Source organism: Emydura macquarii, unplaced genomic scaffold, assembly GCF_026122565.2.
Source record: "Emydura macquarii macquarii isolate MOO-44397 ecotype Brisbane River unplaced genomic scaffold, CSIRO-AGI_Emac_v2 contig_1230, whole genome shotgun sequence".
Lineage (NCBI taxonomy): Eukaryota > Metazoa > Chordata > Testudines > Chelidae > Emydura > Emydura macquarii.
Window position 1 is genome coordinate 2,429,402 of NW_027131367.1, and position 15,116 is coordinate 2,444,517.

A 15,116-nucleotide genomic window follows, 5' to 3' on the forward strand; every position below is an offset into this window, starting at 1 on the left:
CTTGTGCTGACTCTCTGCCCAGGGGGGACTCTCCCCCTAGAGGAGGTGAACACATACATTCATGCAACGCATTTACAAGAGTGGTTTTCAACCTGTGGTCCGTGGACCCCTGGGGGTCCTCAGACTATGTCTAAGATTTCCAAAGGGGGTCTGCAAATGAAAAGAGGTTGAAAACCACTGATTTACGAGAACCAAGGTCATGCACGTTACTCTTTCATTGGAGCTTGCATCCTGGAATTTTAAATCCTCCTTAAAATTTGGTATTGTAATTCCTTGAGATCCATACCTGCTACTAGCTTTTTAATCTCAGCTGGTTCAGTCCCATTGAGATGCGTAAGGAAGAGAAACAGATTAGGAAAACCACGATTTTTCTTTTACGCAAAGGAACACGTCGAAAGCATCACATAAACTTTCAGTTGTGTGATATGGGGAAGGTCCCTTCATGAAACCGATGGAGGAGGGCTGGATGAATGGCAGATTCTACAGGATTCTGCAGAAATAGTTATCTAAGCTCAGCCGTCCCCCCCCCCCCCCATGCACTGTACATAGGTGGCCTCTCGGGACACGCATGTTTGGTGTCACCCTGCCCAGAGCTGCACTAAGCAGGGTATGCAGAATCTGTTACCGCGACAAAGACCCCGGATGCACCCTGGTGTCCTCCAGCAATGTGCAGGCTTCTGGCTAACATACACTCAGACTGCGAGGGAAACGTTCTGTTCCAGGAATGCAGGTGTGACCTGCTGGGCACGGGCTGCACGTGAGCTGCCGGCGTGCAGTTAGTGAGGGATCCACCATTATCTTGAGTCCAATATGGCAAGAATCTGAGCAACTGAGCGCTAGCAGCAGCGACCTGCCACCAGGCACGAGCCCTGGGTCTGAGGCTGGGATTTTGCCCCTCATCCTACACTGGCAGAAGCTAGGAACGTCCTGGGGTATGTCTACACAGCAGCTGCCAGCGTGCTGCCCCGTGCAGGCAGGGCAGTGTGGCCACACGGCCTGGGGGGTTGGATCTTACTAGCCGCCCAAGTACAAATCCACCCAACATCCGGCTATATACTCGGGGGACTAGTCCGGGTCGCCACAAGCACACTGCTGGTTTTAGTACACTAGCCTGAGCGATGAGGGCATGTCTGTCTACCTGTAATGGGAGGGGACAGGCAGATCAGTCAAAGAACGTGCAACTCCCCGCAGTGGAGTTCATGCAGACGCATCCCACTGTGGAAGGCACTACGGTTTTATTCCGACTTCGCTGTGATTCACCCTCAGGTCGGGCGGGAGGGGAGAGAAAGGCCTGTGTTCCACCCTGGCTCACCTCACCAGCGGGCTGGCAGAGGTTTGCTTTGAAACATGCCGTCCTCTTCTGGAAGATTTGGCCCTTCGAGACAGACATGGAGGCCTGCAGCAGTGTTTTCCCAAACAGTGGCCCCAACCCATCAGTGCAGATGGGTCGCAGGGCTGGGCCAGGTCACGACACCCAGCGCAGGGTCACCAGGAACCACTGGCCCAAAGTTACGGGGCTTCCCGCCCCCACGGGCAAACACTCTGGGCTGCACGCTCCTGCCCCCGCTCACTGCCCACGCATTCCCAACCGGACAACGATGCAGCAGGCTCCCGAGGGACTGGCAGCTGTTGTGAGGCTAACCCCCAAGTCACGCACCCAGCGCAAGGGGAGACTCACCCTCCAGCTTGCTGTCAGCATTCGCCAGCTGTTTCTCCTCAGCATTCCGGATCTCTCTCTGCTCCGGGTGCTGCGCCTGCGTTGGGTCCAGCCTGTCTGGTGGGAGCAGCTCCTGCTTCTCACCTGTGGAGGGACAGACAGACCGACCGACCAACGGATGTCTTTCGGGTGGAAAGGAAGAAGCGGCAGATGTTCTCTAAAACAGCTCCACACCGTGTCCCGCCTCCCCCCACAGCCAACGCAGTTTATATTCAACCTGACAACTGCAAGAGAAGTAATAAAAAAAATATTTAACCATCTTATAGACTCATGGCAGAGAGCCAATGCTAACTACCTTAGCCAATTAAAATGCAAGAACCGTCCTAGCTAGCTTTTAGATGGGCACTTAGCAATGTGTTACCTGTCAAGATCTCCCAACTCGACGTCTCCAGTGAGTTGTGAGACACATAACAACCGCACGGCACCTGACATTTAGCAGGCTAGCAAACAATTGTTTGACAGATATTATAGTAGCTGTCAAAGACACCAGATTCCTCGTTTTCCCCAACAGCTGCTGGAGGGGCTTGTGCATATTCACATGCTAATCCTGGGAAATTAAAAGGAAACACTGGAATGCAGGTCGGAACAACTGATGCCCGCCCTCCCCTAGCCTCCTCGTTGTGGGAGGGTTACGGGACAAGAGGAGAATTTGCTCAGATGAGCCACCAAGGAGATGACTTACCAGGGTCAATTTCCTTCTCTAAGGGCTTCACAGCCTCCTCTGCGTTCCCAGGCAGCTGGCGATCTGCATTCTCCCTTCCACCTGCAGCCTCAGCTCTCTTCTCGCCCTCAGGAAGGACAGCCAGCGACCTCGCCTCCAGCTCCTGCTTGCCCGGCTCCAGATCTTTGTACAGCGGCCGGCCGTCTCGTCGCCCCTCCAGGGCATTCTGCGGGTCCCTGTCAAACCCTCTCTGGGGCTGCTTCTGGGCCCCATCTTCCTTTCCTGGTTCCAGGTTGGGCTTCTCTCTCTTGGGATCCAGCTGCACAGGCCGGCCCTGCTCCTTCTCCACTGCCGGCTCGCGCAAATTTGCCTTGGCTTCTTCACGGTCCTGCCCCTCATCTACGACAACCTCATCACGCGGGACAGGCGGCTCATGGCGATGGGCTTCTCCGACAGGTACCGCGATCCCTGGGGGGCACGTCAAACAGGTGTATTAACTTCCTGCCCCTCCCAGTGAGCAGGCTTTGCTGCCTAGCCAAGAGCCAGGGTTTCTAGCAAGACACAGGAACAGTAGCAAATCACACTGGGCTGGAGGGGAGGGAATCCGCTGGGAGAGGGGATGGAATCATGACCGTTATTGGAAATAATATTGCCAACCACCCCATCAGAGTACGCCCAGCTGCATCTCCAAACGCCAAAACTCTCACCCCCTACCCAGCCCACAGCCCCATCTCCGAGATACCCTGGTTAGGCCGGTCAAGCTGCACTTCCTCCTCTTGCTTTTCCTTCGCTTTGTCTCTCTTGGGCACGTCCATGGGCACCTTGATCTGCGGCTGTTCCATCTCCTCCTTCTCATTTTGCAGCTTGGGTTTATCGCGGCTATCCTCCGCCTCTTCCACCACTGGCTCCTGGACTGTAAACATGGCAGAGTTAATTGAATGAGGTCACACACGGCCCGCACTCCTGTTTCTCCAGCTGAGTGGCACAGGCCTAGGAGGCAATTTTGAGCTTTTTAATCAATTGTTAGTGCTTAGTTTTCTTTGCTGGCCATCACTTTCTTTTATGTATCTTGATAACAAAAACAGTTCAGGGCAATTTACCTAGTCACACTGCGGGATGAAAGCTGCGTGCTACCAAGAACTGTCACCAGATGGCAGCATTGATCTTGCTCTCTTATCCCCCCCAGTTGAATCATCTGAGTTACTTTAACCTCTCAGAGAGGCAGGTTCCCCACCTGTGCTCCCGGGCCAGCAGCGCCAGCGAAGCACTGGCAGGGGCTCTGTGGAGATCAGGTGGGCTCGCCTCCTTCCCACTGCTGTGCCACACTCCAGACAGGACAGGCACATCAAACAGTTTTCCAAGAGCTGTAGCTGCCACAGGGATGTAAAAGGACCGAATGGGAGGGGAGAGGGGGGCTGCGTGATCGCAGATCAGGCACAGCATTTTCACCGGGAGGGTGATTAACCATTGGAACGGACTACCAAGGGAAGCGGCGTACTCTCCATCTCTGGGGGGCTTGCCAAGAAGCCTGCATGCCTTTCTGAAAGGTCTGCTTTAATCAAACACAAGTTATTGGGATCAATAGTGAGGTCACTGGCTGGAATTCCTGGGCCCGTGTTGTACAAGAAGTCAGGCCAGATGTTGGACGGTCCCTTCTGGCCTTAATCTATTAATCCATGAAATGGGAATGTAGGAGCCGCCCACAAGACACTCTCAGCAGCAGCCCACACTATGGAAACGTTTGAGAACCTCTGCTTCAGAGGAAAACCAGAACAGGGAATCAAATTGTTTTCCAGCTTTTGGCCGATGAAATCACATAGAACATTCTCTGTCCAATGAACTCTGAAATATTTTTCCTCTATCGCAAAACACACACTTCTCCACCCCTCCCTCAAATTTCTTTTGGGGAATTAATTCTATAAACATCTTTCAATTTTCTCCTCCCCCTCCCTGGAACCGGTGCCATTTATTACAAGATGAATTCGTGGGAAAAAGAGATGGTCACAATTTCAACTGTGCGAGTCTTACGCAAGTTGTGAACTAGACGGAACAGCACAAGATCCAGGCCCGTGTGGGAAGCCTGGCTGGAACAGCTGACAGACGTTTACTCAGCGAACCCTGGAATCTTTGCCCTAGAGCACTGTGCCTGGTTGTGAAATTAAGTGTTTAAAGTCTGGGTGATTTTCAAGGTTGCTTTGGTTAAGTAAATAGAACAGGAAGAAAAGGGGACTGAAGCAACCATGTGGACACTGCAGGTCACGCCCCCAGTCTATGCAGCCCTGCTAACACACTGGATCCTAGCTCCTCTCCTCATGAAAGATGTAGGGCCTGAGTCTCTGCTCAGGGAGGTCAGCGGAAAGATGCTGATTGGCAGGAGAGTTTTTCTCCCAGTGAAGTGTAGCTGGGGTGAGCGGAAGGTGTGCTCTCCCCTCTTTGCCCCCCAGCAGAAGAAACTGATCAAAGCAAGGTGTTCCTTTAAATAGTCTCTTTTCAAACACGTGGCTGTGTCACTTTCAGCAGATCACCAACCAGCATCCTTTCAAATGTGACACCCCTAGACTGGGAGGCCTGCTCTTCAATCCCTTTATTAGAGGGAGGGGAACCCATTGGGGGTGGGGGGGTGGAATCAAGCATTTCTGAACAAACACTGGGAAGTTCGTGCTCTGCCCTTCAGAGCAAGGATGTTCCCGACCAAATTCTAGCCTCAGAATCCACAAGTGACTTGATTTGCCCCAGAAAAGCTTTAGTTGAATTGTTATGGGGGTCCCTGGTAACGATGCACCCCACTCATTGCATTTACAGCAGTTGGTCTGTCTCAGTCAAGAGACGGTTCGATCCAGACTTGCCATCGACACAGCGGTCCTTGGTCCAGGTCATTATTGGGGTTAGGGTGAATTCTACAGCAACGCCAACATTTCATAAGCAAAGCAAAAGGGCTCAGGAGCAAAACACTCAGAGCTTCCCATCTGCCAGGGTAAGGAAAGAGTTAAAAGAAAGCAGAGCTCCTACCTCTGCCTTTCACAGCATGGCTGGAGCTCAGCCTGGTGACCTATTCAAATAAACCTGGGGCTGTCCAGCAGACTGCAGCAGGTGACACTACTGAGGTCTCCAGGATACAATGAAATCACTGGTGGAGGCCCCATGGCTGTGATGCGGGCGAGTCGTAAATCACGAGATGACTAGCACCTTACACACATTTAAAAAAGCAACCCAACAAAACAAGGGAGATAAAACCTGCACTCCGTAATAAGACCAAGTTGCCTCTAACCATCATTTTCTCAGCAGGAAACAAAATTAAGTTCATCATCAGGGCGTGAATTAATGGCCTTGCGTGCTGCATGGAAATCTATAAGGAGCTATATGTGGTTTGCAGAGAACAATTTTGCTCAGGATGTGTAATAATCACTAACTGTACAGTCGCCCTTCAGGTCCCTTTGGATAACGTTACAGTAATGCTGGGCCTCTGAATGTTTTATGAGTGGCATTGGACTTTACAGGCAAAGGCTGAGAGGCTATAAAAGCTTCTTGGCTTACAACAACAACAACAACATCTCCGAGTTAGACAGCAAGAGGGCTTTCTTTGCCTACAGAGGTCCTAGCTGCTTGCTGGTCCTTTCAGAGCCAGCCCAGCGCACGATGCTTTCTAGCAGCTCTGTCTCCATTTGGAGATGTACATGGGAGGACCCAATGCTTCCTGAAAGAGAGTTTTTCTCTTAAGTGGTTTGCCAACAATCTCTCTAGGCTGCAATAAAATTTCATGATTAGCAACCTAAAAGCTTCCCCCCCCCCCCCCTCCCCCACTTCTGGTTGGGATTCCAGCAATGGTCCCAGAAAGACATTACAAATTACTCCTCACGTGGTTTTCATGTCATTCCTGTCCACCATGTTAAAAACTGTAGCTGAAGCCTGCATTTACATCTCCTGCTTTTTTAGGAGGAGCTTGGCTTCTTTATTCTCTTCCTGCATGGAGGGGGGATTGAGGAAAGGGGCCAGATGTGTCCTGGGAAGATTCTGTCTAATTAAAGGCAGAAAAGACATTTTTTGGCCATGGTCTCATTCCCAACACAGGGCTATTTTAAGTCCTTGACAGGTCACCAGGCACAGTCTCCACCGCTCTAACCACTAGAGGGCACTACCAGCTGCAAAGCCCTTGATTTTAAATGCCTGCCTCCACTGTCCCCTTTTTGAAACTGATCAAAGATATTCCTCAAAGAGGGCCAGGTTCCTCCCCGGGGACTGGATCAGTCTAAGCTGAATCTTTGGGATGTTCACACCCCAACAAAACTCCTGGGCTGAGGTCAAGGGAATTTAGTGGCTCTTTAAAAAATTAGCCCCACCCCGCCTTCTGCAGCACACCTCTCCTTCTCCTTGCATAAGATGTTTGTTCTTAGAGATGAAGGCTGAAGTAGCTGGACTGGTAGGCAGCTTTTTAAAATACAGATTTTGGGTGACTGAGGAGGTTAGAATCAAATAGACTCCACCTCAGCAACGTGATCAAAGCGCGCTGGATCGGAATCTTATCCTGAAAGGCACGTGGCTGGCACGGAAACGTGACCAACTGGCATGGCAGGCAGAACAAAGTGCTGCAAGCTCCTTACGGCGGGGATTCTCCGAGCCTTACAGAGCACCGACCACACCCAATAAATGTGGATGTTCATCCCCTGAAAGAAGAATCTTTACTGACAAGGCTGCATGGAGCAGACAGACCTCAGCATTTCACCTAGCTCCCAAGTGGTTTCATCTTCATGGAAAACCTACAGAAGGAGCCTCCTATTATGGATGCAACCAAGAGGGGTTGGGGGGCAGGGGAGAAGCAATGGCTGAATGGTTCAGAAACAGAGGAAAGGGCTTGGGCTGTGATTTTCAGAGGTACTGAGCACTCAAAAGCGGTGCTTAATTTGTGCCAGGGCTGAGCCCTGACACCGCTAGGCTTGGCAGTTCAGAGCCGCGGCACCTCTGGGCTTGCCGGGTCACTTCTGAAAGAGCCCCAGCACCTCTTTCATTACACAGGAAGCATTGCTCAGAAGCGCCTACTGAAGTCAACAGAAGTTACAGGGGCTCAGCATCTCCGGACCTCAGGCACTTCGAGAGTCTGGCAGAACCCTGGGATTTAGCCCCCATCTCTGTTGGGAAATTGCCCCCACAACCTCCAAGAACACGGAGACCGAGTGATTATGCCCCCCCCCCCCCCAAAAAAAGAGCTGCCCCTCCCCCCAGACTCTGCAATGGTGACAGATTTCACAAGGTTATCCAATGGCATCAGTGAAATTAGCTCACAGTTGTCTCCTGACACACCAGCCGTAAAAATGAACCAAAATTACAACAGGGTGATAGTTCCTTTTCTGTGTCACAGGCACTATTAAAAGCTCTCTCACAAAAGCACGAGGGAGTGCTGCAGCAAAGTCAAGCTGTTCCTACAACCATCAGGAGCGAAGGGAGTAACTGTGTATAATCCACATTTCACACATGTTGGGGTCTGCTCTGTCTAAGAATGTAACTTCCTCATCTGGCGGGGACAAAAGTGGGATGGAGGCAGGTTTCCTGTGGGGAATGCAGTTTACAGGTCCAAACTGAGCAGCTAGAGTGGCAATACAACCATGAAAAAAGCCACGGTTGAGCCTGTCTGGACACCGCTAAACACGCATATTGGTGGCAAACGCAAGAACCCAGTTCTGCATGCAGTGTGCTCAGCTCCAGCCAAGTCCTGGGACATGTGAAACAACAAAATCCAGCGGGGCCCGTAAAATGAAATACTGCCTCAGATACTCCTTGCTAAAACAAGCAGAAGCATAACTGTTTCGAGGACTGGGGGGCGAGGGAGGGGGGGAAGGTTGCTGTCACAAACAGCGTGAATCAGGCCTTTGTTACAAGATATTGCACAATGCAAAAAAGAAAGAAAATGAAGCAGCAACACTCAAGTAAGGAGCTGAAAAATATTACAAAATCTTAAACCGCCCCATGAGACCCTCGGGGGTGCTTTCAAATACGGAGAGAAATTGCCTAATTAGCCTTTTTTTTAAACCGGATAATTGCCTTCATGAGCTTTCACAGGCAGCTTAGCAACCTTTTAACATCCAGACACGCTGTATGTAATAGCAGAACATTTCTGAAAGAGGTTTTATACCTTCCCAAAGAGCCGCTGACAGTAAACCTCAAGCAATACAGGCAGGGGCCGTAATGGGCACTTGGGTGTCATTAGTGAAAACACTATTCAGAGTTCGCTGGTCAATACGTGTTCACATAAAAGGGCAATGTTCTAATATTCATAATCCCAGGGCCCACAGGGCAGGGTTTTAATGAAAGTCAGTACAGTTCTGGTCTCCGCTACATCAAAGAGACCAATAAAACTCCTCTCACATGCTGACAGGCGAGAGTCAGACGGAGAACGCAAAATGGTAAAAAGCTCAGCTCAGCTCCAAGCTTTGCCTCAACCAGACAACCCATCAATTAAAGGGGAGTGGGGGTGGAAAAAACCCCAAACCCCAAGAACATGCTAAAAACAAACTGCATGCGGCCTGAAGAGAAGCCATGTGTTTCTGTTAAAGACTCGTGCAAGAAATAAGAACCAGATGTGGCCAATGAAGGGCACCCAGGTGATAGCAGGGCAACCCCGAGCCCTGCACACTTTGAATGACAGGATGCAGCTGTTGGGGAGGTTTCAGGGCCACAAAACAAAGCAAGGCAGGGCCAAAGGGAGGGGGCAGAAAGGTGTTGATTAACACAGGGTAATTAATTACTAGCCAAGTCTGCGTCACAAGGAGATGTGAGGAAAGCAGAGTCCAGGGATCAGTGGAGAGCTGGCAGCAAGCAGGATGGGCTGCGCCACCAGAAAGTGTAATTCTTGTGGGGCAGCGCAGCAGCCTTCGTGAACAGGGAATACAGTGTGCTGCTTGCTACCCAGGGCTGAAAGGCTCCCAAAGCAGGTTTTGTGTTTTCAGTTCATTGTTATATTTCCTCTCCCCGGCCATTGTCCTGTGCCCCGTTCCACATCGCTTCCTCCTCCCACAGGATGAGGCTTCAAAGTCAGTGCTGAAAAGCACCCACTCCGCTTCCCAGGGAAGAGCATGTCCCGGTGTCCCACTGTGTTCTCCTTGCTCTCATTGGGCTGATAGGAAACAAACCATCCAGGCAAATCATCTGGAAGGAAATCGGTGAGGTTTTGCTGTGGACAGGCCTGTTAGAACTGCCTGGTTAGTCCCCAGGGAAATTTAAAATCTAAAAATGTCTTCCTCCAAGGCAGGATTATTTAATCCACCCTCAAAGTAGCAAATGATAGGGGCTAATGCTAACTGACTAGTTCTCACTGGTGTGTGTAGCAGGGAACTAGGATTCACTAGGTTTTGACTGAACACAAGTTTCCTGCTCTTCTCCCTGCCGAACACGTGGCTGGGTGGAGGGGCGACTGTTCCAAACTCCAACAGACCCAGGCTCTCACCGGACTTTTTAGGTTATCAGTTACGAAACGTGAAAAGTCAGATCAGCAGCCCTTCCGAAATGAACACCTGTTCTTTGGCCATTACCGCTCTGAAATTAACCAAGATTCAAGAATTAAATTGCACCTTCCTCCCAAGCCTGGCCCCACTGAGCGGGCATTAAGGGACTGAGAGCGTCTTCCGCTCAGAACTCCTGAGCATCTCTGTGCAGGGGAGGGTGCGCACCGTGGATGAGCCATTAGTGTGCATGTATAAAATCTGACCGCTGTCAGGGACGGAGCACAGGAGTGAATGTTATCGCAGGCAGCACCGGTGCCTCGGAGACATTCAAAGCTGTTCGCCAGGAACAGGGCCAGCGACTAGGAGGGAGTATAATCTCCTGCAGAAAAGCCTGACCTTTTTTTTTTGCTTTCATTCTCAATATCTGCGATGTTACAAAGCCCTGAAGAACAGAAAACCCCGAGCAAAACCAAACAAGAATTTAAAAAAACCCAGAACACAGCTACAGATGAGGGGCAGGGGAGGGTCACTCGACACCTGCTAGCGATGGCCTTGCAAAACAGGCCTGCAGCTGTGGAAGGGAGCGGCAGGCCATAATTCTATCAGCAGCCACAGTAAACAAATAATAAATAACATGAACCAGTAAACAAAGCTGAGGCATAATTACAGCCTCGGTCAGGGCTAAAACTGGCTCCAAATTTATATCTTCACAACCAAAAAAAGTCAGCACCCATAAATTTACATACCTTTTAGTGCAATGAATGGCCTGTTATTGAAACCTTGTACAATATGCTGGCAGAAATGGTGAAAGCGGCCCTGTTTTGGCTCCTTGTACCCTTCATACAGGTGGCCAGTACAGTGCTATCTCTAGTCTCATGTGCACAAAGTTCCTTTTATTACAAGGCTTGTGTAGTTTCAGAGCCCTGTCACTAGGGGGAGGGTGGAGGGCCGTCCCCCCCCTTGCAATAGAACAAAAAACAAAAGCCAAATCCTTGGCTTAGACCCAAGAAGCATTCTGGAAAGCGACAACTACACCCTTTCTTGGAAACCTTCTCAGGAGGCCCTGGAGACGCAAGCACTGGAAAAGGCTCCCGGTGACACAACAAAAGTGGCTTAAAAGGGGTCAAGAGACTTTCGGAGCGGGGTCAAGATGCGCAGAACATACGCAGAACACGTACCTGATATTTTGACGGAATCTTGGTGAATTACATTCTTGATTTCTTTCAGCTGATCGGCAAGTTCCACTGCTTCTGTCTTCAATGGCGTGTCCTCCGTCACTGATAAGGTGGTATATGTACTAATAACTAGGATTCCCAGGCCGACCCACAGTATGATCTGCACAACAAATGGGTCAGCGCCTCAGTTAACATCCATTGAAACAAATGTCACTGTTCTGAATAGCATCTTTCATGCAAACTGTACCTCAAAAACAATTCAGAGCTCAATTCAACTACAGAAACCACTAAGTAGTGGAAAGGGAGAAAAACTTAAGAGGCAAATGGGAGAGAAAGGTAGTTTGAAATGGGAAGCACAGTTGCACAACGGCTGTTTCAGAAGCTGCAGAGCAGGCTCTTGCACCAGAGGTGCTCAGATTGTGTGGCGAGAAGAAGCAACTGCTAGGGGAGAGGAGCTAAGGTCTGTGAGGTCGGTGAGAGCATGTCCAGAGAAAATCTGTAAAAGGAGGCTAATTTTGACTAGAAGTGGAAAGCTCATTACATTACACGTCTATCAGTGAAGTGAGCAGGACAGTCAGGTCAAGTTTGGTTTAAGCTTTTACAACCAAAAGAAATCTTTCCAATCAACTTCTCTTGTTTTCTTCAGAAAAACAGGTCTTTTAAACAAACATCTCCCTACGCTGTCCACAACGCCAACAACACAGCACGGTGCAAGCGCCAGAGAACCGGACTAGTCTATTTCCAGCACCTCACCTGACAGCAATACAAAAAGAAAACAAGCTGGTACCTGGATTCAGAGGAGAAAGGAATTTTGTGATCACGTCCCACTCAAAGGGGGAGCAGTATGTATTATTTTCTAAATGTGGCATGAACTACACAGCATGGAGAAGCCTGTGGGATACTCTGGAGGGGGTCCGGGGTGCAGCAAAGGGAGTACCTGAAAAATAACTGATAAACCAAATACGAGCATAGGGAATGTTTGCCTGAGCGCCGGAGCTGTCAAATGACTGGCGGCTGCCCTAAATGAAAAAGGTGCCAGGTGAAAGAGTTGAGTGGATGGATTGTTGGCCGACAACACTGACAGGTAAGGAGATTTAATTAAACTCCAATGGACTATTTTTACCTAGTTAATCACAGTAATTGTCACTGCGACAGCGTCTCATGGAACCTGGTCTGTGTGTCAACAATGTTGCTGTATTAAGAATGACTAGTAAGAGAGAAAGAGCCTGCAAAAGGCTGTGCTGGAGTCACCGGCCAAGATGACAGGAAAGGGAACTGAGCCCCACAATAAAGACCTGTTTCTCCCCATGCATGCCCCTTCTCACAGGGGGACATGAAAGCAATAGGAATAATTGTGCGCGCGAAACAGAAAATGCCTCTGGTGTCTCGAGACATTAGACTATGCTATGCATATTTCACAAACAGCTTTATAGACAATGTCTTGATTTGCAGAACAAAAGATCTCCCCATCATCTGGTGGAATTAAAGCAACAGGCTGATTGACCCTCATACAGATGGGTACAATACATGGAGATTAAGTGGATCATTTTGATTTATTTATACGGCAATCTGGCCCAGAGGCCCCCAGACGGATCAGGTCCGATTGTGCTAGGTGTAACACAGAACACGTGATGGCCCCCTGCTCCCTGCAGAGTTCACAGCATAACTAAAACAAGACATAACAAAAGGGATTGGAGATATTCTGAAGGAGCATCAGAGGCAAGATGAGGAAAAACGAGATTATAGGCAGGCGTAGACCTCACCCAGCCAGGTGACTGAGCCAGTTAAATATATTTCAAAATAAGAATAGAAAATAAATATCCTAAGTCCTTACTGGGCATCTACGCAGCTGTTATCAGCTGGCAGTTACTCACAGGTATCTAGGTAGATGCAGGTCTTCGGGAAGGGATTTGAAGGCAGGGAAGAGGCTTTGCAGAGTAGTTTGGGGAAGGTATTTCATGCATATGGGATGGCGCATGAGAAAGCAGGGAGGTGCTTGTGGGTGAAGAGGGAAAAGAAGTGATGGAGGCTAGCATCATCTGTGGAACAGAGGAGGTGAGAGATGACAGAATGCTATGTAAGGTGGGAGAGCTAAGATGTCAGGAGTCTTAAGGGTAAGGCTCACAACGTTTGTATGTGAGAGGGTGGAGAAGGAAGAGCGTGTGGGGTAATGTGGCCAGAATGAGGGGCCAGGGAGACGGCTGTTGGGACTGTACCTTGGGGAAGGGCACATCAAGAGAGGAGGAGGCTACAGTAGACAAGACAGGAGATGAGGCGGCTCTGGACAGTGTGAGCAGTGCAGTCAAAGGAGAAAGGCCAGAGCTTAGACACATTATGGAGGAAAATCAACGAGAGTCCTGTAGCACCTTAAAGACTAACACATTTCTGCAGGTGTAAGCTTGTCAGATGTATGACGAAGTGGGTTGCAGCCCACGAAAGCTTATGCCCGCAGAAATTTGTTAGTCGTTAAGGGTGCTGTTACAGAACTCGCGTTGTTTTTGCTGTATGCAGACTAACACGGCTACCCCTCTGGAACTTTTCCATTATGGAAGAAGCAGCAGCAAGAACTGGTCACTGTCTGAATGTGTGGGTGCAGAAAGAGCAGACATCCTGCCATGCTGCATACGCCAAAAGCAGAGTCAGCGGGCTTTGACCTCCAGCAAATGGTGGTTTTGTTTGTTGGTTTAAAAGAAAATTCAATTCTTAAGGGGAAATGTGGGCTGGAAGGATCCCAGGATACAATGCCTGCACCCACCAACACCTTCGCCTCTAACGTTCTGAGCAACTCTGTGTCTCACACCTTTCAGAGTCAGTCTGGGTTGTGCATGAACCACCGATTCTGCCTGGAGCCAGGCACAGTGCAGGGACCGGGATGAGTGAGCATCCCCAACACAGCCTTCCTAGCGCCCCTCAGCCCCGATTATGCCACACATCACCCAAGAGGTGCCAAACTGGAATCATGGAGGCTACCAACTGGGCCAAGACACACCGCGTTCTTTGTGATGTGAGTCGACAGGGGAGCGGGGACTCGAGACAAGTGAGGCCATCACTCGTGTCACAATCTGAATGCAGCCTTCTAAGGCGGGATGGTTAGAGTGCACTAGCCAGCCCAAAGAACTATCTGCTAGGGACTGTTCTACCAGAGAAAGGACCTGGAACAAATAAAAGGCAATCCTGCGCAGTGAACAGTGAGGGGGGCCCAGATCAGAATCAGACTTCAGCGTAAGGACTTGAGCCCGGGTCCACCATGTGGCACAACTGCAGAACAAACCTCCTTGGTTAGAGGACGAATAGGCGAGTGGAAGGGCTGCTCCAGCTGAGGTCTCTGTCTGGTGAATTGGTCCAGTTGCCTGAAAAAGTCGGGCACTGCTGGGTTAAAATCCTTTTTAAAAATTTCCATGGAGCCTCTCATTGACTCTCCCCCTCCAAAGGAGGCTTGTTTTATAGTTCTCTGGAAAAAAAATTGTTCCCAAGCAACATCACTCAAAGGTTTAATTTTTAAAACACCCTCATTTGCAGGTGACTACCCACGAAGGTAATGGATCTGACACAGCATTTGCTGCCAGTTAGTCCAACGAGCAGAAACAACCTCGCTGGAATGCAAGGGGGAAAAAAAAAGAAAAACCAAAAGACATTTCTCCCCCTTGTTGGGCTTCCCGTAATGCCAACAGGATAATTAGAAGATCTTAGCAAGATCACTTAAATAAGAATAAAGGAACTTTGTCTACTCCTACATCACCGCTGGGTCACAGCCAGGGGATGGCTAGAGAACAGCAACGAAGAGCAGAGACCCAAGCAGCTGCCTCCATGTGACTGAGCCTTTACCATGAAGGTAAAGCCCAAATGCTCCCCGAAAAGTCACTTCAGTTTTACAAGCCTCCTTTATTGCCCCATCCCATCAGGGAGCCGTGAACAAGCTATAGGCACAAAGGTGGGCGCAGCTGGTGAGCGCCCATTTGTGCAAAGGGATTGTTTTGTACCGATGAAGAGGCAATGCTTCGCAGCACTGCTGAACAACTCACTCCCAGTCTGAGAGCTTCGGCCAGCAGAAGCTCACCAGGAAGACACAGAGGGAGCACCGGCAAACCTCTTGAGCTGTAGGCTTTGCAACGATCCTGGAAACGTGTCCG

At 49.8% G+C, this 15,116-nt stretch overlaps 1 protein-coding gene across 4 annotated transcripts in view; it reads right to left on the minus strand.

Moving 5' to 3' along the window:
* SLC38A10 (solute carrier family 38 member 10) overlaps positions 1-15,116 on the minus strand; it is a 46,840-nt gene that overhangs the window by 6,207 nt on the left and 25,517 nt on the right. For all 4 annotated transcript variants that reach the window (XM_067547260.1, XM_067547259.1, XM_067547261.1 and 1 more), the window contains 4 exons: positions 10,990-11,146; positions 3,121-3,291; positions 2,400-2,846; positions 1,679-1,801 (listed from right to left, as the gene is read on the minus strand). In XM_067547260.1, coding sequence (XP_067403361.1) covers positions 1,679-1,801; positions 2,400-2,846; positions 3,121-3,291; positions 10,990-11,146 — 898 coding nt within the window. The remainder of the gene's footprint in view (positions 1-1,678; positions 1,802-2,399; positions 2,847-3,120; positions 3,292-10,989; positions 11,147-15,116) is intronic.